We start from the raw sequence: 24,226 nt of genomic DNA on the forward strand, positions 1-24,226 counted from the left end.
CACACACACACACACTACATGTATTCATGTAAGCATAACAAATCAAACAATCCACTAAATTCAAACTGCAAGCATGTAGCAGTAACAATAATGATTAGAATAAAAAAGAAAATATGTTCGGTTGTTAAGAATATATATACATGTATATATATAGATTGAGGTGTTCTTGGCGGTTTTAAGGGCAGATTTGAAAAGAACAGATTTCGAACAGATAGTTTTTGGGGATGTTGTTCCAAATGGAAGAGGCAGAGACACAGAATTTACATGGCGTTTGACTTGAGTTTTGGAACACAGAAGATGAGGCTGCCAGAGAGTGAGCAAAGGGTTCAAGTAGTTTGAAGATTTCTAGGACATCAGACAGAAATGAGGGGGCAGAACACCACAAATTCCAAAAACAGTCATGAAATGTAAAATTTAATACATGCATCTACACAAGTCCTGAGTAAATAGTATGAGTAACAGAATTAGAACAACCTGCATCTGAGGAATACAATATACATATATACATGCACATATTCAAAGGCGGATAAAATGTACATGCCTTGTAAGGTAAATAAAATTATCTAGCCAGTATAAATATGCATCCCCCCTCCCCCCCCCCCCCACACTCACACGCACACTTATTTGCATTATAATTTGCATGAACGATTGTTAGGTATCTGCATACCTATTCCGTACTGATTTAGAATGAGTCCTAAATAAGCAAGCTTATATGTATATTATATGTATATAACTTAAAATCATCTTCGACAATGCAATCAAATGCACGAAACATTTGAATTACTTTGTAGGCAAAGCAAGCCAAACAGAATCTGCTTTGCTACACACAAAGGTTTGCATGAGCATACCAGGAGAAACAGCAGTCAGACCCTATCACAAAAAGCTCTCTTAAACCGACAGGTGTTTTGTGGCCATTGCATTTTGTAACACTTTAAATAGCTCTATACAAGTTACAACTGTGCAGAGCTGGTGCTGAGACAAGGGAGACGACTGCGTCACATCTAGCAAATGTGCAGTGCATCCCTCGCATACCCTATTTCCTCTCTCTTTGTCTTACACATTTATTCATTATGTTATTCTCTCGAAATGAAGTTAGCTCATCCATTGTTCCTTCCATCCATCCATTCATTCATCCATCCATCCATCCATCTCATTCCATTTTTTCTCATGGGTTTGGTTCAGTGAGATGAAGATTGACTCAACCAAACATTGAGTCGTGTAGAGTGTCAAGGTTCTGCTGTCTCTGTTTCTCCCTCACCTGTGGAACAAACAGAACAGGAAAACCATTGAAACAGCCTTCCTGGCAATGAGCATTCAAAAGCCATTTGTTCATTTCAATGCTTCTAATTTTCTCAGGTACCAACCCGGGAGACTTGTCCCGCTATCATAGCTCTCACTTACCCAGAAGGAGTCTATGTAGACCAAAAGTGGGTGCATTCCCTGTAGATGTTTTTCCTGTATACAGGGAATGCACCCAGGTGATTTTCCTGCAGCGTTTTGCCAATCTCGCTGAGATCATGTGATGCCTAGCCACATCGGTCAAATTTGATATTTTTCGATCCTTTTATTTTTATTTTTGAAAGTAGTTTTGATTCAGTGTTGCAATTTTAAATGAAGAAATGAGAAAATACATCAAATCATCCTGTCAAAACCGCATTTTGGATGTCACAACGGAAGTAACCCTGAGGCGAATCACGCGCTTGACGCGAGATTGAGCAGTTACACTTTCCTTCAGGAAATGCACCCGAGTGCATTCCCTGTATACAGAAAAAACACCCACAAAAAATGCGCCTACAAGGAACGCACCCAGTTTTGGTCGACTAAGACCCCTTCTGCCTCACGCACGGTTGTTAAAGCACTCTGTTTCTGAACATTCTCGCGCTATAGTGTTCATCAAATTATAACAAGAGGTACAGTGGAACTCACCCCCCCCCCGTCTTTTGAGACGGCACCAAAGATTTCCTCCTTTTTAAGACCTTGCTTTTCAGATTTTTTGTTCATAACCTCTGTACATTTACCCCCAATTTAAGACACTCCTTTTTCAGATCTGAATTTCTCAGATTTTTGTAGGTCTCAAAAAAGTTGCACCTTAAAGTCCCGAAAGTATGGTAGTACATGTACTTGTACTTAAAACAGAAAAAAACTAAAGCTGATAATAAAACAAGTCGCGTAAGGCGAAAATACAACATTTAGTCAAGTAGCTGTCGAACTCACAGAATGAAACTGAACGCAACGCAATTTTTCAGCAAGATCGTATACTCGTAGCATCGTCAGTCCACCGCTCATGGCAAAGGCAGTGAAATTGACAAGAAGAGCGGTTTAGTAGTTGCGCTGAGAAGAATAGCACGCTTTTCTGTACCTCTCTTCGTTTTAACTTTCTGAGCGTGTTTTTAATCCAAACATATCATATCTATATGTTTTTGGAATCAGGAATCGACAAGGAATAAGATAAAAGTGTTTTTAAATTGATTTCGACAATTTAATTTTGATAATAATTTTTATATTTTTAATTTTCAGAGCTTGTTTTTAATCCAAATATAACATATTTATATGTTTTTGGAATCAGCAAATGACGGAGAATAAGATAAACGTAAATTTGGATCGTTTTATAATTTTTTATTTTTTTTTACAATTTTCAGATTTTTAATGACCAAAGTCATTAATTAATTTTTAAGCCACCAAGCTGAAATGCAATACCGAAGTCCGGGCTTCGTCGAAGATTACTTGACCAAAATTTCAACCAATTTGGTTGAAAAATGAGAGCGTGACAGTGCCGCCTCAACTTTCACGAAAAGCCGGATATGACGTCATCAAAGACATTTATCAAAAAAATGAAAAAAACGTATGGGGATATCATACCCAGGAACTCTCATGTCAAATTTCATAAAGATCGGTCCAGTAGTTTAGTCTGAATCGCTCTACACACACACACAGACACACACACACACACACGCACATACACCACGACCCTCGTCTCGATTCCCCCCTCTACGTTAATACATTTAGTCAAAACTTGACTAAATGTAAAAAGAGAACTCTAAAGAAGTTGACAGCACCTTTTGCTTTTTAAATTCTTCATAGTCTGGATCATCTGTGGGCAGCTCATGGCGACAGACTGGACACGAACACACCTGAAATGGAGACAAGATGGTCAAAAGGCATATTTTACAGCTCCAAAACTTCACTCTCTTGACGGAAAATCAAAGCAACATGTGTGCTGCACTGCAACCATTCCCTTTGCCTGCACATGCACACACACACAAACAATCTTTCTTTCTTTATTTGGTGTTTAACGTCGTTTTCAACCGTTCAAGGTTATATCGCGACCGAGGGAAGGGGGGTGATGGGATAGAGCCACTTGTCAATTGTTTCTTGTTCACAAAAGCACTAATCAAAAATTTGCTCCAGGGGTTTGCAACGTATTACAATATATTACCTTACTGGGAGAATGCAAGTTTCCAGTACAAAGGACTTAACATGTCTTACATACTGCTTGACTAAAATCTTTACAAACATTGACTATATTCTATACAAGAAACACTTAACAAGGGTAATAAAAGGAGAAACAGAATCCGTTAGTCGCCTCTTACGACATGCTGGGGAACATCGGGTAAATTCTTTCTCGTCCCAACCAATATGGGACTCCCCCTAACCCGCGGGGGGCATACAAACAATCAGGGAGTTACATAGGCAGACGTACAGACAGACATTAATACCTCGTTACCATTAAAGCAGTAAATCGAAGTTTTAGTCATTTTGTCTCCTTGCATAAGTAAAGATGAGACAATTTTCTTTTTGTAGCTTAGCAGGAGAATCCCTTTTTGAAACAAGGAAACAAACAAAACCCCATGCAAGAATTTTCCCCTCACTAAACTTACAATAGAGTATCCTGTCATTTCTGGTGTGTCTTACCATTTCTTCTCTCTAGTACAGTAGAATCCGCTTAATAAGGCCATGTTTAATAAAGCCACCCGCTTTTTGAGGCCAATTTCTGACTGCACGGATTTGTCCTTATGTTTTATGCTTAAAATCACCCGCTTTATAAAACCACCATCCCGCTTATTAAAGCCATTTTTTGGCTCGCGTTAGGTGTGAAAAGCCGTAACAGTGAGTCTGTAATCACTGTCTGATCACTCACAGCTAATGCATGACTGGTTTTCAAACAACCTGAGATGTTTTGGCCAGCCTCTTGTGAGTTTGAAATCACGTTAAGTGCAAGTCAGTGGTCATAAACAACTTCAAACAGAAGCGTACTTCTGAGCTTTTGTTCATGTGCATGATTGTTCATGATTGCATTTCTGTCAGTTGTCTATGTACAGATTCCTTGGAAAAAGAAAAGACTGATGATGACGTCATTTTTTTCTCCCTCTGTTATAAACTTTTCTTGAGAACGGATTTGAGCGCTTTTTGCTTTATTTGCTTCATGAATAAGCTGTTTATCAAAATCGTTAAGTTGTCTCTCTAATGCTATTTTATTAGCTTTTGTAAGGATGTTTTTCTGTTTAATAAAAGAGATGCACACAGAATGTCTCTCCTTTGTTTTAAGGCTCTGTTTGCCTGAAAACCATGAGTTCCTTTTATTAAATCCACCCGCTTAATATAGCCACTTTTGTCCTGCACCGAGGTGACCTTATTAAGCGGAGTCTACTGTAGTAGTAGTAGTAAAATTGATATTAAAAGTCCTACGTTTTTTTGCCATTAAGGACTTGAGTGTCTGTCCGCTCTCTCTCTGTCGTTAGAAACCTTTTCTGGTGTGGAAGCCTTTTCTGGTGTGTTAGAAGCCTTTTCTGGTGTGTTAGAAGCCTTTTCTGGTGTGTTAGAAACCTTTTCTGGTGTGGAAGCCTTTTCTGGTGTGTTAGAAGCCTTTTCTGGTGTGTTAGAAACCTTTTCTGGTGTGTTAGAAGCCTTTTCTGGTGTGTTAGAAACCTTTTCTGGTGTGTTAGAAGCCTTTTCTGGTGTGTTAGAAACCTTTTCTGGTGTGTTAGAAGCCTTTTCTGGTGTGTTAGAAACCTTTTCTGGTGTGTTAGAAACCCTTCAAAGTTCCATGGAACCCTCATTTTAAGACCTTAAAAAGTCTGAGAAAACCAGGTCTTAAAAAGTCTGAGAAAACCAGGTCTTAAAAAGTCTGAGAAAACCAGGTCTTAAAAAGTCTGAGAAAACCAGGTCTTAAAAAGGGAGTAAAATTACAGATCATTTTATGAACAGAAAATCTGAAAAATCAAGGTCTTAAAAAGGAAAAAAGTCTGAAATTGGAGGGTCTTAAAAGGGGGGTTCCACTGTAGCACCTTTTTCAGCCAGGTGATGATGCACCTGGTGTGAAACTGATGATTGCAGGGCAGTATCTTCAGCTCATCCTCTTCATCAAACTCCATGAGGCACACCGGACACTTCAAGCCCTGTGCTGAAACCCAAGTCGGAAATCAAATAAACTTTACAACTACATTGTACATGTACTTTGCATTTATTTCTACCCATTTGTTAAAGTTCTAGTTCTTTACATTATACAGTTGAATCAATCCATAGACAGGTGGTCGTCATAGAAAGGTTAATTATACAGGAAAGAACCTCGTCTTGGTTTCTTTGGGGTGGTCGCAATGGGCAGGTTGTCGTCATAGAAAGGTTAATTATACAGGAAAGAACCTCGTCTTGGTTTCTTTGGGGTGGTCGCAATGGGCAGGTTGTCGTCATAGAAAGGTGAATTATACAGGAAAGAACCTCGTCTCATGGTTTCTTTGGGGTGGTCGCAATGGGCAGGTTGTCGTCATAGAAAGGTGAATTATACAGGAAAGAACCTCGTCTTGGTTTCTTTGGGGTGGTCGCAATGGGCAGGTTGTCGTTATAGAAAGGTGAATTATACAGGAAAGAACCTCGTCTTAGTTTCTTTGGGGTGGTCGCAATGGGCAGGTGGTCGTCATAGAAAGGTTAATTATACAGGAAAGAACCTCGTCTTGGTTTCTTTGGGGTGGTCGCAATGGGCAGGTTGTCGTTATAGAAAGGTGAATTATACAGGAAAGAACCTCGTCTTGGTTTCTTTGGGGTGGTCGCAATGGGCAGGTTGTCATCATAGAAAGGTGAATTATACAGGAAAGAACCTCGTCTTGGTTTCTTTGGGGTGGTCGCAATGGGCAGGTTGTCGTTATAGAAAGGTGAATTATACAGGAAAGAACCTCGTCTTGGTTTCTTTGGGGTGGTCGCATTGGGCAGGTTGTCGTTATAGAAAGGTGAATTATACATGAAAGAACCTCGTCTTGGTTTCTTTGGGGTGGTCGCAATGGGCAGGTTGTCGTTATAGAAAGGTGAATTATACAGGAAAGAACCTCGTCTTGGTTTCTTTGGGGTGGTCGCAATGGGCAGGTGGTCGTCATAGAAAGGTTAATTATACAGGAAAGAACCTCGTCTTGGTTTCTTTGGGGTGGTCGCAATGGGCAGGTTGTCGTTATCAAGAAGTGGTTTCCAGGGCCATTTCAACTGTAATAAGGATAACTTCAGACTGCCTGTCTGTTCACCAGGAGGCCCTAATTACAAACTACACACACACAAGATACCCATCCCCTTGTTCTTCTTTTGTGTACTGTAGTTGTCAGATTCTGTGTACTGTGGTTGTCAGATTCCAAACACTCATTATTCCTTGCTCCGTTCTTAACACGAGTTTCATGAACAGGAGTTGATAGCAAAATCAATGGTTAATGACAAAAGAGCAGCATGTTTTTACCTGCCATTGTAGGATTCACGAGTTTTGTTTCCAGCTCTTCAACAACTTTTTTGGAAGCTGGCGGCACTTGCCTCTGCCCTCCAAAGATCCTGGACAAAAAGACAGCCACACATTGCCTGGAAACTCTGTTGTCAGTGCGCAAAATGCAACAAATAATAAATAAAAATGCATTTCCAATGCCTCGTGTGATCTGCGTGAGAGCGCGTAAAACCATCATGTGGTCTGCGTGAGAGTGCGTAAAGCCCTCGTGTTGTCTGCGTGAGAGTGCATAAAACCATCGTGTGGTCTGCGTGCGAGTGTGTAAAGCCATTGTGTGGTCTGCTTAAGAGCGCGTAAAACCATCATGTGGTCTGCGTGAGAGTGCATAAAATCATCGTGAGGTCAGCGAGAGAGTGCGTAAAACCATCGTAAGATCTGTGAGAGAGTGCGTAAAGCCATCGTGTGGTCTGCGTGCGAGTGTGTAAAGCCATTGTGTGGTCTGCGAGAGAGTGCGTAAAACCATCGTGTGGTCTGCGTGAGAGGGTGTAAAGCTGTTGTGTGGTCTGCGTGAGAGGGTGTAAAGCTGTTGTGTGGTCTGCGTGAGAGGGTGTAAAGCTTTTGTGTGGTCTGCGTGAGAGTGTGTAAAGCCATTGTGTGGTCTGCGCAAGAATGCGTAAAGCCATCATGTGGTCTGCGTGAGAGCGCATAAAGCCCTTGTGTGGTCTGTGTGAGAGGGTGTAAAGCCATTGTGTGGTCTGCGTAAAGCCATTGTGTGGTCTGCGTAAAGCCCTTGTGTGGTCTGCGTGAGAGGGTGTAAAGCCCTTGTGTGGTCTGCGTGAGTGCGTAAAGCCCTTGTGTGGTCTGCATGAGTGTGTAAAGCCCTTGTGTGGTCTGCGTGAGAGGGTGTAAAGCCCTCATGTGGTCTGCGTGAGTGCGTAAAGCCCTTGTGTGGTCTGCGTGAGAGGGTGTAATGCCATTGTGTGGTCTGCGTAAAGCCCTTGTGTGGTCTGCGTGAGTGCGTAAAGCTTTTGTGTGGTCTGCGTGAGAGGGTGTAAAGCCCTTGTGTGGTCTGCGTGAGAGTGTGTAAAGCTGTTGTGTGGTCTGCGTGAGAGGGTGCAAAGCTTTTGTGTGGTCTGCGTGAGAGCGCGTAAAGCCCTTGTGTGGTCTGCGTGAGAGGGTGTAAAGCCCTTGAGTGCTCTGCGTAAAGCCCTTGTGTGGTCTGCGTGAGTGCGTAAAGCCCTTGTGTGGTCTGCGTGAGAGGGTGTAAAGCCCTTGTGTGGTCTACGTGAGTGCGTAAAGCCCTCATGTGGTCTGTGTGAGTGCGTAAAGCCCTTGTCACTTGTGTGGTCTGCGTGAGAGCGCGTAAAGCCCTTGTGTGGTCTGCGTAAAGCCCTTGTGTGGTCTGCATGAGTGCGTAAAGCCATTGTGTGGTCTGCGTGAGAGTGCGTAAAGCCATTGTGTGGTCTGCGTGAGAGTGCGTAAAGCCATTGTGTGGTCTGTGTGAGAGTGTGAAAAGCCATCGTGTGGTCTGCGTGAGTGACATAAAGACAAAAATCGATTTTGAAGACTTTATAAGGAAAAGCTCACTTCTATGACATATAATATTGGACACAGCTCGCAGTTCCGGTGGGTAAAAAATTTAACAACAAAAAAGTTTTCAATCATTAAATAAAAAAAAGTAGTTACAAACCTACTTACCCAAACTTTGTTGACATTGTCACCAAAAACAGACAATGTGTCTTTTTTTTTTCTTCCCCCTATAGTATAAAGGGATCAAATGAAATCCAAACGATGATCACCTGCATGTCAGTGTACACGCAATCTTACCTGCTATATTCCATTTCCCATGCAGTACTGAGACCTGTGTCCAGCAGTAACCTGCAACACGAATACTTCAGTGTATGTGGATCTGAGTGACATTTGTACCGTTGAAGAGTTCATGGTGTTTCAAGTGTTTCACTTGTGTACAAAGATCTTTTCATTCTAAAACGTTATCTGAGCAAGTGAGTCTCTCTCTCTCTCTCTCTCTCTCTCTCTCTCTCTCTCTCTCTCTCTCTCTCTCTCTCTCTCCCCCATAAAGACACACACACACACACCCACACCCACACACACACACACAGGTAAATTAAAAGAAAACTAGAGAACTGTGACACACAGCAACATATCCAACATACAACAATCCCAAACCCTATGACAGTGAGGAAACAATCAAATATTGACGATCACTTACCTTGCTAGATGTAACATGTGATTAGGAGTTTCTCCTTCGCCAAGTGGCTCACAGTCGTGCTCATCGTAGTAAGAAGCCATTGTGTTTCAAGAGTATGTCTTCTTGAAAGACAACTTTAGTTGGTGTTTGAACCAGTATGGTGATGTAGCAGAACACAACTTCCGGTTTAGTCTCTTTAAAATTGTAGATACTAGAACGTCAATAATCTTATGCTTTAGTTCAGTATAATCTGTTTATTTATCGCTAAATAAATTTTCGTTTCTCTAGTCTTGATAATACTGTCCTTTAAGTTCAGTTCGCTTTAATCTAATTTGATTTGAGTAGACACGATTTGGTCAGAGAGTTCACGGACATAAAGATGGCGGAGAAGGCGAAGCAGACGGCTAAACCCGAAGGTAAGAAAGAGAACATTGATTGTTCTGATTTAATCTGTGTTTAAATGTTTGTAATATGTTGCTTCGTGGTTTTTTGTGGTTTCTTATGCTTTGATGTAAAATGTGCAAAGAGACTGTCAGAAGATACGAGCAGAAATGTCTATGTCAGAGATGGTTGGTCTAATCTGTAGGCTAGTAATCATAACATTAACAGTTAACACGAGACAGTGTACGACCCTAGCGGCTAGCCGCCTGGGACTGGGCGTTTATTTTATATCGACTGGCCAAGTTCATTTGTTATCTTGAGCCCACTTTTGCTTCTTCTATCACATACTGTGTACAGAAGTGCACAACTAGATTAACTTCATTAAGGGCCCAGTTCTACCTAGAGATAGATAAAAAAATCACGTAAATTGCTTTTGTATTATTGTATTACTATTACTATTAGAGTTGTTCTTCAGTACTGGTGACAGAAAGGGGGAAAAGTGGTCAAAATTCAAATCTCTAGTTTTGTTTTTGAAATATAGCTTTTCATAAAGCAGAAATACTGTAGTATCTGATGTACATAAGAAACAAGAGGCGAAGCCTTCAAGGCTCACGTAAGAAATTGACAAACAGTAACTAAAACTCAATCACTCCGTCACACACACACACACACACACACACACACACACACACACACACACACACACAGTAAGCATAGGTGAAACTGTGCAAGAAAGCGAGACACTAGATCTGCCAACTAGTCTCGGCCCGCTCACAATAACAATGACCGAGACTTTCAGTAATTCCTTCGCGTGACGTCTAACCCTCTTACGTCATAATGTGACGTCTTCAAATGTTAAAGTTTCTATCACACACGTCAAACACTTTTGACCGAGACGTAATCTTCTTATGCGAGCTTTATCCATAGACTCGGAAATGTTAAAGTTTCTATCACACACGCACGCACGCACAGACAGACAAAAGTTAGCATCGCATAGGCTACACTTACGTGAGCCAAAAATCACTGGTTTACATGGTTCTTACATAATCTAACTTTTAAAGCTGGTTCTTGTGTGTCCACTGTCTGTGTGTATGTTTGTATGATGACGATAGGACCCGAAACGGCTGCACGGACTGAGACAGGAATTGCAGAGAATGTTCTTTGCCACTCGAGTCGTGTCATAGGGTACTTTTGGAATAGTAAATTTGAAAGGATTCTTTAAAAAACGGCGGAAAACATTATATACCCTGTGAGCTATCGAGGATCCTCCCCGTCTGGGCTGTCGAAACATGGTCTTGTTAAAAGACGTTTTCAAATGGTTAACGGGGAGATACACTCGAAGCACATGTAGCGAAGTTATGTTGCCAAATCATCAAAGATCAACATTTCACTACACGGATCGATGCACACAGTCGAAATAGATGTGACTTTCACACGACCGAAGACTACTTACTAGCAGACTAGCAGACGACAAGATCTAAATATTTAGATCAGTAACCCGTTGAAGAACAGTTACTCCGCTTATTCGTCTTCAGTAAGCTTATTTCCCCTGCCATAAGTTTCCTTGCAGATCTGCAGTCGCGTAGTGAAATGAACCAGTGTCATCGGAAGATTCTTCTCAGTCAATGATCAAAGCACAGTAAGTTCTATGCTGACAAAAGTCACTTTAGGAAAACAGGACCATTGACTTCATTTATGAGCCCAAAGGTAACAATATCGACAAGAATGTACGCATTTGACATTAAATGAAACATTCATAGACAGTTTCCAACTCACCAGATCTGCCAAAGAGCCTTCATTCGTGAAAAACGATGATTTTAATCTGACAGGTATCGAAAACAATCTCTTGGTAACCTGCGTTTCTCCTTCCGAAGCGACGTGACGGCGCCACATTTGTTTGTTTATGGCTGTTTATCGCGAAACAACACAGTTGAAATTTGTGTGTAAAATATCATAAATGTGTGGCGTGTAATCTCCGAATCAGTTCGTTATCTGCGTTTCGATGGTAATTCAGTTAGCGTGGAGTTACTTTGAATCGAAGGCGAAGGTAACCTGCGTTGCATGTGGGACGGCGTGAGCAAATTTGATTGCAATATTTTATACAGGAAGTAAATTTCAATGATTCTGGCTCAGTCTTGTAGATCTGTTATGCAGTGTTTTGGTATTGTATCTGCTTTTCTACTATGAAGCTCATTTGGAGTGATACGCTGATCGAAGTGGGGTACCCTATGTGGGACATCAGCCGTATGCAGATTACGCCTCAGAACACTCTCGCATTTCACAAAGACAACAATAATTTGCAACATTTCAAGAACTGCATCAGTTTTATTAGATACTATTTCAACAAAAACAGCACAAACACGACTATTATCAACAACACAGAACGGGAGGTAAGTCTTCAAAGACGCACCAAGTGTGCGTTCCCGTTTTTGGACGCCATTTTTGCTAGCATTTTCACAGTAAATCTTAATATTTCCATATCTATTGAATGATTTTGGTATTTTCTTTGATTGTGCCGATTCTCCTATCTCTCTGGCATGTACTGGGTGCTTTGTGACCAGTTTCTCCCCTAGACTGTATTGAAAAATGCGTCCGTGTGAGCTGACCCCCACTTGTGACCAGTAGCAAAGAACAACTCATTAACAAAGTACATTTTTATACAGGTAAATGAGTCTTATTGAAATTATGTGTCTAAGTATAACCGATGCGGAGATATTCGATGTCAAAGATGACTAGTGTCATATACCAAATCCCCAAAATGTGCCGATTTTATTTTTTGGGGGGTCCGTTCAGTCATACTCTTTATTCAGTGAAAACAAAGCACTCCCTGTCTTCTCAAGGATTACTTCCCTTTTGCAAATGGCTGCTGCCATGTGGTAAACAGGGACATTATTGGGTACCCATTATTGCTTGAAAAGTTTGTTTCTGAGGTACAGTAAGTTTAGTTTTCATTTTTGCATGCACGATTTTCTAAAAAAAAAAAGACATAATTTGAAGTGTTGCGGGTCCCCCTTTTTTTTTTTTTTAAGCTATGGTGATCAAATTTGGCATGAACATAGCATAAAAGTAGTGCTATGGCATGAACTAAAACATCTTTAGTTTAACCAGTGGTCAGCAGAAAATATTTTTTTAAAGTTGGTATTTTGGATTTTTTTTAGTAGAAAATTTGGTAACATGGTGATTAGGCGTAAATAAAAAATAGGTGTGGTTACGGTAACCCGACCTACCCTATTTTAAGGGGCCAACCCTATAACTTTTTATTACATTTGTCAAACAAACAAAAAAAAAACGAGTGCAGAAAACGCAATGATAACAGACTTGGAGGAACGAGTCGCTGTAGCACATAGCAGACATTCTTTCAAAACTGTGGCTTTAACCACACCTTTTTTTGTTTTTTTTGCCTTATGAACTGCTGCATCAATGCCTTTTCTTTTAGTTCATGCCATAGCGACACATTCACTAAATGATTGAACCAAAGGACAGGTCTGAGACTTGTCAAATGTATGAAACAATCTCCGCAAAAGTTGCGTGTTTTCGACCTTTTTCAAAATGTCATTTTTTGTAATTTTTTTTTTCTAACACAACATAATAATTTTATGCTAGTTTTATATTTTTGTGTCCTAGCTTAGGCATAAGCTACCTGATGGCCAAATTTCATCAAGTTTGAGTGAAGGAAACTGAAACTACAAAATTAAGAAATAATACACCCATCGCAAGGTAGAACTCGGCCCTAAAGCTTGTTCAACCGCGGATGCATGTATACGCGCGCGTGTGTGTGTGTATATGAAATTTGCTTAGTTTATTGAACACATACACTTTTTGATCTTTTCGTCTTAAAACTGATAGCTTGCACAGTTATTTTTTTCTAATTATAAATACATCACTCACAATGCAACATCAACAAACAAACAAAATCACTCACAATGCATGTTTCTTCAGACACCACAACCGTCAACGTTCATTTTCAGAAACACAAACATTTTTATGTATGTGATTAATTACATTGTTTCTGCTGTTACACTTACAGTGCCTGATGTCGATGTGGCTGAGGAGGCCAAAGAACCACCACCGGTAGATGTCGTTGATCTCTGCCATGAGACATTCCAGAAAACTGCAGAATATCTACGTGGAGAATTGGAAGGTATGCATGTAATATATGAAGCTTTGCCACTCGAAAACTGATGACTCGGTGAGACCAGAGGTTCGATAACTGACGACTCGGTGAGACCAGAGGTTCAATAACTGATGACTCTGTGAGACCAGAGGTTCAATAACTGATGACTCTGTGAGACCAGAGGTTCGATAACTGACGACTCGGTGAGACCAGAGGTTCAATAACTGATGACTCTGTGAGACCAGAGGTTCAATAACTGATGACTCTGTGAGACCAGAGGTTCGATAACTGACGACTCTGTGAGACCAGAGGTTCAATAACTGACGACTCGGTGAGACCAGAGGTTCAATAACTGACGACTCTGTGAGACCAGAGGTTCAATAACTGACGACTCTGTGAGACCAGAGGTTCAATAACTGATGACTCGGTGAGACCAGAGGTTCGATAACTGACGACTCAACTCAATTGCAGAGTCTTCTCAACCAACCATCATCGATAATTCACAGATGGAGATATGTTTGAGTTAAATGCAAAGAACTTCCTTTTTTTGACACAAATGTTTATGGAGATCCATTATAGACTTATTTGTACCTCTGTGACAAACGGATTTGCACATAATGTATATTGGAGTTATATGACGCAGGTGTACAACATTTCATGGGCCACGAACTTTGAGTAGGCACCGTGCGGTGAAATATTGTCCGTACAGTGCAGTGATGTCACGTGTGAGATGTGACCAATCAGAGAAGAGTAGTGACTGAGGTCACGTTTGTAGATAGATTAGACAGCAGAGCTTTGCAGACCATCGACAAGAGAAGACGGGTCTCTTACTGGGTAAAGTTTCTCACCGGGCGCTGGGAGGTCGGTTAGACTCGTGCCGCGGTATTGAATCGTTGGATTCAACTGCTGTGTTTACAGCATCCCGGGCCGAGTGGGTCGCGGAAGTATCCCGGGCCGAGAGCGGTCGCGGAAGTGGGAACGAGACGGGAGGTTCTACCCTTACGCCCGAGCCGTGAGCTGTGGGAGTGCAGGAGGGGAGACAGCGTGAAGCGCTGTAAAACGGGAACCCCGTCCCCATTCCACCACACGAAGACGGTTTGTGTGGGTGGGGTGGAGCAGTGCGTGCCACTGAATATGTGAGTACGACTGGGAGAAATTAACCAGCGTGATAGCTGTACAGAGATACGTTTCCCAAGTGAACAAACCATGAGACGTCGAGCGTCGTGGGTTTTGTCATCTGTGTGTAACAGAAGTGAATATTGACAGAAGTATTGCTTGAGACAATGACTTCGTGTATAGTGAGACAGACAGGGCTCTCACAGAACAAAGCTTAAAGTGTTATACGTGTGTGCACGGGAATTGTAGACTGCATGACAAAATAACATGTATGTAATTTTGTGCAGTTAGATTTCTGTGTGTTAAGAGAAATAGAACTTTTATGTTGAGCGAAAGTGATCTGTAGAATGAATGTAGAATAATATGTTTATGTTGTGTTATTGAACATTCTAATAGAGGTACAGGGGCAAAGGGCTGTACTGTGTTCGTGTCTTTGTGCCTGGTTGGAATGTGTGTGTGTGTGTGTGTGTGAAGGCTAGATAGTAAACAGAGAGTAGCACGCACAATTTCTGATAGGAGTAGATATACATACATACAGACATACACACGTAAATTCCAGCCGTAACATTTGGTGACCCCGATAACTCTGTGTTAGCTAAAATTTGTAGTTGTTTCCCTGCTTTACTACATTTGATTTTGTCCCCTGTGTTGGATTTTTAGAATTTTTGGCAGTAGGTCACGCAGACAGAGATTTTCAGATTCAGTAGTTGTGTCGTTCATGTCCTGTTTTGTATTTGTTACCGTCTCCAGTTTTACGGTAGTGCTTACTGTACAGTTCTAAGCACTGAGGGAATAGCTTCATTTTTCTTCCTGTGGGGTCTTTCATTTCTCTTTCATTGCTCTTTTCTGTGCTTTCATTTTGTAAAATAGTTAGAACATTTTTTCTTTCTGCTTTGGAATAGGGATCTATCTGTTGTTTATTGCCCTTTGCCTTTGTTAAGTTGATTAACTTTGATTAATTTTGTTCTTTTTGACTTTGAAATTTTATGATTTGATTTTGAATTTATTTTTTTTGTTAATGTGATTGATTAGGTTTATTGATTTTGTAGGATTGGTTTGTTGATTTTGTAAGTTTGTTGTAAGTAATTAAGGTAATTAGTTGTGATATTTTGATATAGACTAAGTTTTAGTTTACTTTTGGTTTGTTATTTGCTATGGTAGTAGATTAGGTACTTTGAATTTTTTTTTGGTTTAATTTAGTCTGCTGTTTGGTGATTGTGTCACTTTAAAATTTTTTTTTGTGGAATTTGTTTTATTTGCCTCCAACTACATTTTTTTGTTGTCTTGTTGATCTAAATTAAGTTAATTTCATTAGTAGTGTATGATATAGTTATTTTAAGCTACTATTTAAAACTTTGATTAATATGGATTGTTTTACTTCATAAATTTTTTGTTGGAACTTTGTTTTTATTTTGCTTCCAACTGCGTTTCCTTTAGTTGGACTTCACTTATTTTGGGTTTGATTTGCTGAAATAGTATTTAGATTGTTGATTAGTCTTAAGTATTTACTTGTGTTTGCATTTTTGAACTTTGAATTTTTCCTCCTATTTGTGGTTTGGGGTTGTTGTTTTGTTTGTACTTGTATATATGTTTGAAGATTCGTTTTGACTTCATTGACTGAATATTTGACTTTAATTAAAATTGTTGGATATTTTTGCGTGAGATTTACGCCAAAACGTGTTTGGATATAGTCTTGTGTTGACTATTGTATCTGGTGAAAGATTTTTTGTGGTACTTGACAGATTTCAAGTAGATTGCTTGAACTTGCATTATTCTTTGAAACTTTTTCAAATTTGTTGTTTCTCTAAACTTGGTCATATTTTGGTGTGATTTTGAAAGTTCAAAACTTACACAATGGAGAGCGAAGATGATTATGATGCGTTGTTTGAAAAGTTTGTAAAGCAGGCAGAGACTTTGGGTCTGGCTGCAGAGAAACGTGAGAAATACGTGAAAGAAAGTTTTGATCGTTTGGAGAGAAAACGAGAAAAAGATGAAAGACAAAAAGCATTAGAAATGGAAGAAAGTCGAAGACTAAAAGCATTAGAACTGGAAGAGAGACAAAAAGAAAAAGAAAGGGAAGAAAGACAAAAAGAATTTGATCGACAAAAAGAAAGGGAAGATGCACAAATTGAAGAAAGACGAAGAGAAAGAGAAATGGAACACCAGTTGAAACAAAAAGAACTTGAGATTAGGCAGGCTGAAATTGGTGCGGGTTCGCATGCACCACAAAATGGTCGGGATTCTCACACTAATGTAGGTGCTCGCCCTGTTTACCCCAGACTCCCTGCATTCAGAGAACAGCAAGATGATATAGACTCATACTTGTTCAGATTTGAAACTCATGCTAAATCTCTGGGATGGGAAGAGACAAGGTGGATCACGTACTTGTCTGCTCTTTTAGAGGGCAATGCATTAAACCTATACCATAGCCTTGCTGCTGCTGGTGAACTAACATACCAATGTTTGAAAGAAAACTTGCTGAAGAAATTTCAGTGCACGTCTGAAACATTTAGACAAAAGCTCCGAAATATCCGTCCAAGTGAAAAGGAACCGTTCCAAACTTTTGGGATTGAGTTACGACGATTGTTTGATCGTTGGGTTGCGCTATCTGACATAACCACAGATGTTGATGGTTTAGTGAACTTGTTTCTGGGAGAACAATTCCTTGAAAGTGTATCAGCTGACTTAGCAACTTTCATTCGAGAACGAGGTCTAGTTACTTTGGATGAAATGGTCAAAGCTGCCGAAAGCTATCGCTTAGCGAGACCTGGGAAAAACTTGTCACGGAAGTCTGGACCCACCATTTTTTCTGCAGGTTCTTGTAGTCACGAAGAGTACGCTGCAGCTGCTTTTTCACAAAGCAATAATCGTAGAAGTGGTCCGCAGTCTCGGAGGTTTGGTTCCAGTTTTGCTGGTCGTAGACAAGGTAACGGGAGCTATGGCAGAGGTACGTCTGATGCACAGGCACAGCCACAAAGTGATACATACTATCCTCGTGGAGATAGACGCAGTCGCAATGGTGGTCGTAGAGGCGGTTCATACCGACAGAGTGGAGATGATTGTTGGTCTTGTGGAAAAAAAGGTCATTGGCGTCGACATTGTCCTTTGCGGACAGATCATGGCTTTGGGGGCCAAGACCAGAAGGTGCATGAAGTGTCGGGAAATTCAGCTGTGGCGAAAGTCGTTTCACCAATTACGCAGGAAGTTGGGTGTTTGAAGTTAGAACATGGTAGTGTCAACGGGAGTGAGTGTACAGTACTCCGTGACACGGGTTCTACGATTTCTGGAGTGCGTAGGGGATTGGTGTCAAAAGACCAGTTGGTCAGTAGAAAGGTCACCTGTAAGACATTTGGTGGGGAGGTCCTTACTTATCCTCAGGCGAAAGTTAAAGTTGAGACACCTTATGTGTCGGGAGAAATGGTTTGTTGCGTCCTGAATGATCCTGCCGCAGATTTGATCATAGGGAACATTCCGGGGATTTCAGGGAGTGCAGACTGTTTTCCTGATGTTGAGGGGGTTACAGCTAGTACAAATCGTGTGCAGGAAAAGAGAAGAAACCCTCCTAGTAAACCTTTGGTTCGGACTCCAGATCAGAAGGTTGGGTGTTCGAATCAGGACTTGGCAGTTGTACGAGAACAACTCATTCAGTTGCAAGCAGATATGAACAGATTGAAGTCCAGGTTAATTGAGACTACTGCTGCTGTAGGCCATGGTGGCAATCGCAGAAAGAGGTCAAGAAAATGGTTTTCATGATATTTTGACTACTTGTCGGTTTAGCATCAGGAACATGAGTAATCGTACTATGTTGAAAGAGTCGTGGACTCAGGATAAGTAAACTGATGATGCTAAAGAAAGACTTTGTATGGTTGAGCTAGAAAGAAACATGACTGGAAATTGTGAGTTAAAAGAGAAACTCAGTGGAATCTTCCGAGAGAAGGAAGAAGTACTTTATCAGACATAAAGTAGTGTTGTTACACATATGGAATCAGTAAATAAGAAAATTTGTTTCTTATGTCAGCTACGACAGTTTTGATCCGTAGTGAATTGCGATATAGACATTGTATTATAGTGAATAGTTCCCCTCTTTTACCTGTTATCCTAAAGAAAAATAACCTCGGTCGGTCATTTTTTTCTGGGAGGAGGGGGTAATGTGACAAACGGATTTGCACATAGTGTATATTGGAGTTATATGACGCAGGTGTACAACATTTCATGGGCCACGAACTTTGAGTAGGCACCGTGCGGTGAAATATTGTCCGTACAGTGCAGTGATGTCACGTGTGAGATGTGACCAATCAGAGAAGAGTAGTGACTGAGGTCACGTTTGTAGATAGATTAGACAGCAGAGCTTTGCAGACCATTGACAAGAGAAGACGGGTCTCTTACTAGCAAAGTTTCTCACCGGGCGCTGGGAGGTCGGTTAGACTCGTGCCGCGGTATTGAATCGTTGGATTCAACTGCTGTGTTTTACAGCATCCCGGGCCGAGTGGGTCGCGGAAGTATCCCGGGCCGATAGCGGTCGCGGAAGTGGGAACGAGACGGGAGGTTCTACCCTTATGCCCGAGCCGTGAGCTGTGGGGAGTGCAGGAGGGGAGACAGCGTGAAGCGCTGCAAAACGGGAACCCCGTCCCATTCCACCACACGAGACAGTTGTGTGGGTGGGGTGGAGCAGTACGTGCCACTGAATATGTGAGTACGACTGGGAGAGATTAACCAGCGTGATAGCTGTACAGAGATACGTTTCCCAAGTGAACAAACCATGAGACGTCGAGCGTCGTGGTTTTTGTCATCTGTGTGTAGCAGAAGTGAATATTGACAGAAGTATTGCTTGAGACAATGACTTCGTGTATAGTGAGACAGACAGGGCTCTCACAGAACAAAGCTTAAAGTGTTTTACGTGTGTGCACGGGAATTGTAGACTGCATGACAGAGTAACATGTATGTAATTGTGTGCAGTTAGATTTCTGTGTGTGTTAACAGAAATAGAACTTTCATGTTGAGCGAAAGTGATCTGTAGAATGGTATAATAATATGTTTATGTTGTGTTATTGAACATTCTAATAGAGGTGCAGGGGCAAAGGGCTGTACTGTGTTCGTGTCTTTGTGCCTGGTTGGAATGTGTGTGTGTGTGTGTGCGTGAAGGCTAGATAGTAAACAGAGAGTAGCACGCACAATTTCTGATAGGAGTAGATATACATACATACAGACATACACACGTAAATTCCAGCCGTAACAACCTCGGCAGTAGGAGTATATCATTAGTGTCTGACCAGAGGGAGAGATGCACTTTACTGGAAACCGTTTAAAAAAATCTGATATTTGTTTTGTCATAACTGAAAAAGGAGTATTTATTTTTCATATCAGGGCCGGACTACCGGGGGGGTTATGGGGGTTGCGCAACCCACCCCCCCCCCCCCCCCCCCCAGCCTAAACATGTACCTCACTTATTTAAAACATTTTTTATTATTGTCTATTTTATGCCGTTTCATGCATGGAGCGACCATTTTCCTATATCAGAATATGACCTACCCATCACTGGCAACCCCCCCCCCCCTCCTCCTCTTAGCCTAGTCCGGCCCTGCATATTAATGCCTTATGGCTGCAGTTCGGTGGTGATTGATGTTTTGAGACAATCAGTGACTCAGCATGCCGCTTGATTGGCAGATGCGTTCATTTCAATGATGACCGATTCAGAATGGAATGACTTGTGACACTGACTTTGTAGGCCCATCTAGCTTTGCTGTGATTAAATTTAATCTTTCATAAAGCACTAAAAAAAAACCTTTAGGCTGAAGAAGAAGAGTAGAACGTTGAAAAGAAAGGGTTGAAAGACACACAAAAACACAGAAGGCTGGCACACGTATCAAACCCAGATCATCCGAACATAGTATAGCAGCACTGCCCATTCACAACACCACAGAGGTAACTGTCTGACTTGGCATGACTTATGCGGAAGCCCTTTTCATGAGTCTGTGTTTTTGTTGCAGGCACGATTGAGGACTACAAGCTACTAGAGAAAATGAACAAAGTGACTATTTGCAAATACTCAGAGATGAAACACATTGCCCTCAGTGTTGGAGGAGCTCTTCAAGAATTAAATGAAAAATGTAGGTGATGTCCTCAGTAATCCTTTCTCTCTGTCTCTGGTGTCTCTCTCTCTCTCTTTCTGATAGTGTCCACTGGACACCCCACAACCCACAAAATCCGGACTGTCCAGTTCAAATTACGTCATTGTTTATTTGTTTGTTTACAAACATAATCTTTCAGAAATTGGTCGATGGGAGCGTCCTATCTTGTTTGAGGATAACATGAAGTTTCAATCTAAAACTCCTGATAATTTCAGAGATACATACACTTGTGTGAAGCCCGGGGTCGTCCATGATCCAGGAAGAACAGAGAAGGTCAATAACGACTCTATTTAATACGAACTTTACTTTAAACACCTGATTTTCTGAGAGTTGACAGTCTGATTACAGTTTTGATGATACTGATAGTAAAACATTTTTTGGTGAGAATGTGGGACAACCGTGTGCCGCTGAGACAAACTGTGTGTGAAAGTTATCTCCCCTGATCTTTTCCTACTGTAGCATCATCAGATTATTTACACTGTGAGAATGTCAAGTTTGTGATGAACTAGAACATGAATAATATTTACTTTAAAAGTTTGCATTTTGCTTTCACAGACAAAAGCTTGCAACCCTACCTGGACCAAATAGACACTATAGAAGAAAGTGTTTCTGCCTTGGAACAAGCTGCCTACAGTTTGGACCATTATTCAAAAAGACTAGGTAAGTGTGACAGGGTGACGCAGTAGTTCCCCTTATCACAGGCAGTTCCTCTGCATTGATGGAGCGTGAGCTATTTAATAAAGTAGCTCAATGTTTTGGGTACGTTGGAAGACAGCACACCGGTGAGATGTGGAGATGTTTGTAATGGGGTCTGGCAGCTGTTGCCGTCTCCTGTGCTCTTGGGAACCTGTGCGTACCCATAGCAGTTTTTGTAGGGCTGTTAAGTTAGCTCTAAATTTCTCTACCCTGTTTGCCGCCAAAGTGGATTGTTGTGCTTCGTGCACTGGGTTACATAAGCTTTAAACTAATTGAGTAAATGGAAAATGACCGCATGAAAATAAACGAAATAAAACTTACGTGTTCTGAAATGGACAATGTTCGGAAATCACTCGTTCAGGACTACTCAACTGACCTCAAAATAGATCAGCGGGCAAACACTGATTCAGGTCTTTTATATTTTGTTTAAAGGCATTCTGCTTCTTGAGAAAACAGTTCGGCTAACCATCACAGATCTGTCCAGGCGTTAACATAGGGTAAATACATCCCTCAACTTTGACACATACAACAAATCAACACCCAGACGGCTTGCTGTGCTGAGTTGGATTTTTTTATGAATTAATTTCTTTAAGTTTAACAGCAACTACAGTGGAACCTCCCCGTTAAGACCTCAAAATATGTGAGAAAAACAGGTCTTAAAAAGGATGGAGTCTTAAAATGGGGGTACATTTACACAGGTTATGAACAGACAGGCTAAGAAAACAGGGTCTTAATATGGAGGAAGTCTTAAATTGGGGGGTCTTAAAAGGGAGGTTCCACTGTAGTGACTTTTCGTTAAAAAAAATTCATCAAAAAGTTCCCACCGTACCCAAAGGGCACCCAGGCTGACTACTGTGGGCAGTGACCAAGTGAAAGGATAAACCGGCACGGTTGGCCTAGTGGTAAGGCGTCCGCCCCGTGATCGAGAGGTCGTGGGTTCGAACCCCGGCCGGGTCATACCTAAGACTTTAAAATTGGCAATCTAGTGGCTGCTCCGCCTGGCGTCTGGCATTATGGGGTTAGTGCTAGGACTGGTTGGTCCGGTGTCAGAATAATGTGACTGGGTGAGACATGAAGCCTGTGCTGCGATTTCTGTCTTGTGTGTGGCGCACGTTATATGTCAAAAGCAGCACCGCCCTGATATGGCCCTTCGTGGTCGGCTGGGCGTTAAGCAAACAAACAAACAAACAAAAGTGAGAGGATGGTCTTATCCCATGTAAAAGCCTGGATTTTTAAAAAATAAAGCTTTATTTCAGTTGTTATTTTTTTTAGGGGTGCGGGGCGGGAGGGGAGTTATCGTTAGAAATTCTTTTTTTGGTCTCATGCTATTAAAAATGTGGCACCGAAAAATGTGCAGGCAAGCTAATAAGTAATGACGAATTGAAACTCATGATTCTGTTAAACAAATGTATTACTGTTTAGTTTGCAAAGGAACAAGTCAGTAACTATCAGTGTTGTTGCCAGGCCTCGGTCTTCGGTCTCTGACGCATTCCTTTCTGATTTGACGCATTGGACCTAGCCTTGTCCGGTCGACGGACCGATAGTTTTTACGTTTTGGTGGTCAACTGATCGATACATATTTGTACAAAGCGGACAAGGTCTGCAATGAATGGAATGGGAGTTGCAAAGTCGGAGAAAAAAAACCTGATCGAAATGCTAATGTTCGCTACGAGTGAAAATCCGCTCGGTGCTGAGTCCGTGTTTGTCGTCATTGACACGCGAAGCTGCATTTACGGAAATTCCCGATCCAGCCGGTATAGCTATATTTACCGAAAACGGCGCAAACAGTGGAAAGTTCATCAATATAATACTACGGCATGGTAATGCGAAGATCAGGCAGGATCCCTACATTCGCACACCAGGCACTGTATTGGAAAGGGTAGGCCGCCAGGAATGTCAGGAGTGCCATACACTAATTTCTGTGAGAATCAGATAATAAAGTGTTATCATTGTTCAATGGCTTTATTGTCATTTTTGCGTAAAAAGATGGATTTAACTTCGGACTGTAAGTTATTTTGCATTGCATGTATCAAAGGTATGGCGGTACAATTTGGACCTATTGTTATTTAAATCCAGGACATTTGGACCTATTGTTTTTTTTAAGGGAGGCCCAAATGACCTATTGTCTTCTGAGACTGGCAACAACACTGAACTATGTATAATTCTTAAAAGTGATTGTGATTTTTTGCCATGAATTGAACATTACAATAAGTGTGTCTTTATTTGCAGAGGCAAAATTTAAATCCATGGAGAAAAGATGAGTCTGATGGGAATGCGGGTAAAGGAACGTTTGTGGGACCATACTGTTGGTGCTACCGAGAAAGAAAAGGAAGTAACATATGTTTTTGTATGATGTGTTCATGAGTAGCAAATGGAGAGAGAGAGAGAATTGAGTTGAACTTTATTTAACAAGGATTAAGAGAGAGAGAGAGAGAGAGAGAGAGAGAGAGAGAGAGAGAGAGAGAGAGAGAGAGAGAGAGAGAGAGAGAGAGAGAGAGAGAGAGAGAGGAGAAGAGAAGAGAGAGAAAAGAGAGAGAGAAGAGAGAGAGAGAGAGAGCGAGAGAGCAAGCATAATTATGTGAAGCCATACAAAATGTAATGTAAATATTGTAGTGATAGTACATGTACTGATATAGTAGTAGATCAGTTTGATTTCTGCCAGTAGTAACAATTTTCCAACTTTTAAAAATTGTTACAGCTTAGTTGTAGCATTGAGTTCTTTTCATGAGCATGTTCTTGTAAATCATTGCAGTATTTCATTCTCAAAACATTTTTTTCACAAAGTGAATGCAAGGAGTGTGGACTTTTGAATGTGTTTTCAAATCATAGTATTACATTCTTCTTGTTGATTTTCATTTTGCTGCAATACAAAAACTCTTCATACTGTTTCA

At 41.1% G+C, this 24,226-nt stretch overlaps 2 protein-coding genes across 3 annotated transcripts; one reads left to right on the plus strand and one right to left on the minus strand.

The window, feature by feature from the left end:
• Positions 1-606: 606 nt before the first annotated feature.
• On the minus strand, positions 607-9,079 carry LOC138957976 (E3 ubiquitin-protein ligase RNF181-like). Of its 2 annotated transcripts, none has more exons than XM_070328991.1 (6): positions 8,922-9,079; positions 8,519-8,569; positions 6,713-6,801; positions 5,311-5,401; positions 3,057-3,131; positions 607-1,258 (listed from the first exon to the last, which is right to left on the minus strand). In XM_070328991.1, exons 1-6 carry the CDS (start codon positions 8,999-9,001, stop codon positions 1,255-1,257), a joined length of 390 nt encoding a protein of 129 aa, XP_070185092.1. In that variant the 5' UTR covers positions 9,002-9,079; the 3' UTR covers positions 607-1,254. The 2 variants fall into 2 exon arrangements, with proteins under 2 accessions (XP_070185092.1, XP_070185090.1); XM_070328989.1 differs by having other exon boundaries at positions 5,286-5,401.
• Positions 9,080-9,220: 141 nt separating this feature from the next.
• Positions 9,221-24,221, plus strand: LOC138957977 (biogenesis of lysosome-related organelles complex 1 subunit 2-like). The gene is made up of 5 exons (XM_070328992.1): positions 9,221-9,316; positions 13,309-13,422; positions 20,499-20,618; positions 21,195-21,299; positions 23,565-24,221. The coding sequence occupies exons 1-5, from the start codon at positions 9,280-9,282 to the stop codon at positions 23,594-23,596; spliced, it is 408 nt and encodes a 135-aa protein (XP_070185093.1). The 5' UTR covers positions 9,221-9,279; the 3' UTR covers positions 23,597-24,221.
• The last annotated feature ends 5 nt before the right edge of the window (positions 24,222-24,226 follow it).

This window comes from Littorina saxatilis, linkage group LG2 (assembly GCF_037325665.1).
Source record: "Littorina saxatilis isolate snail1 linkage group LG2, US_GU_Lsax_2.0, whole genome shotgun sequence".
Taxonomy (NCBI): domain Eukaryota; kingdom Metazoa; phylum Mollusca; class Gastropoda; order Littorinimorpha; family Littorinidae; genus Littorina; species Littorina saxatilis.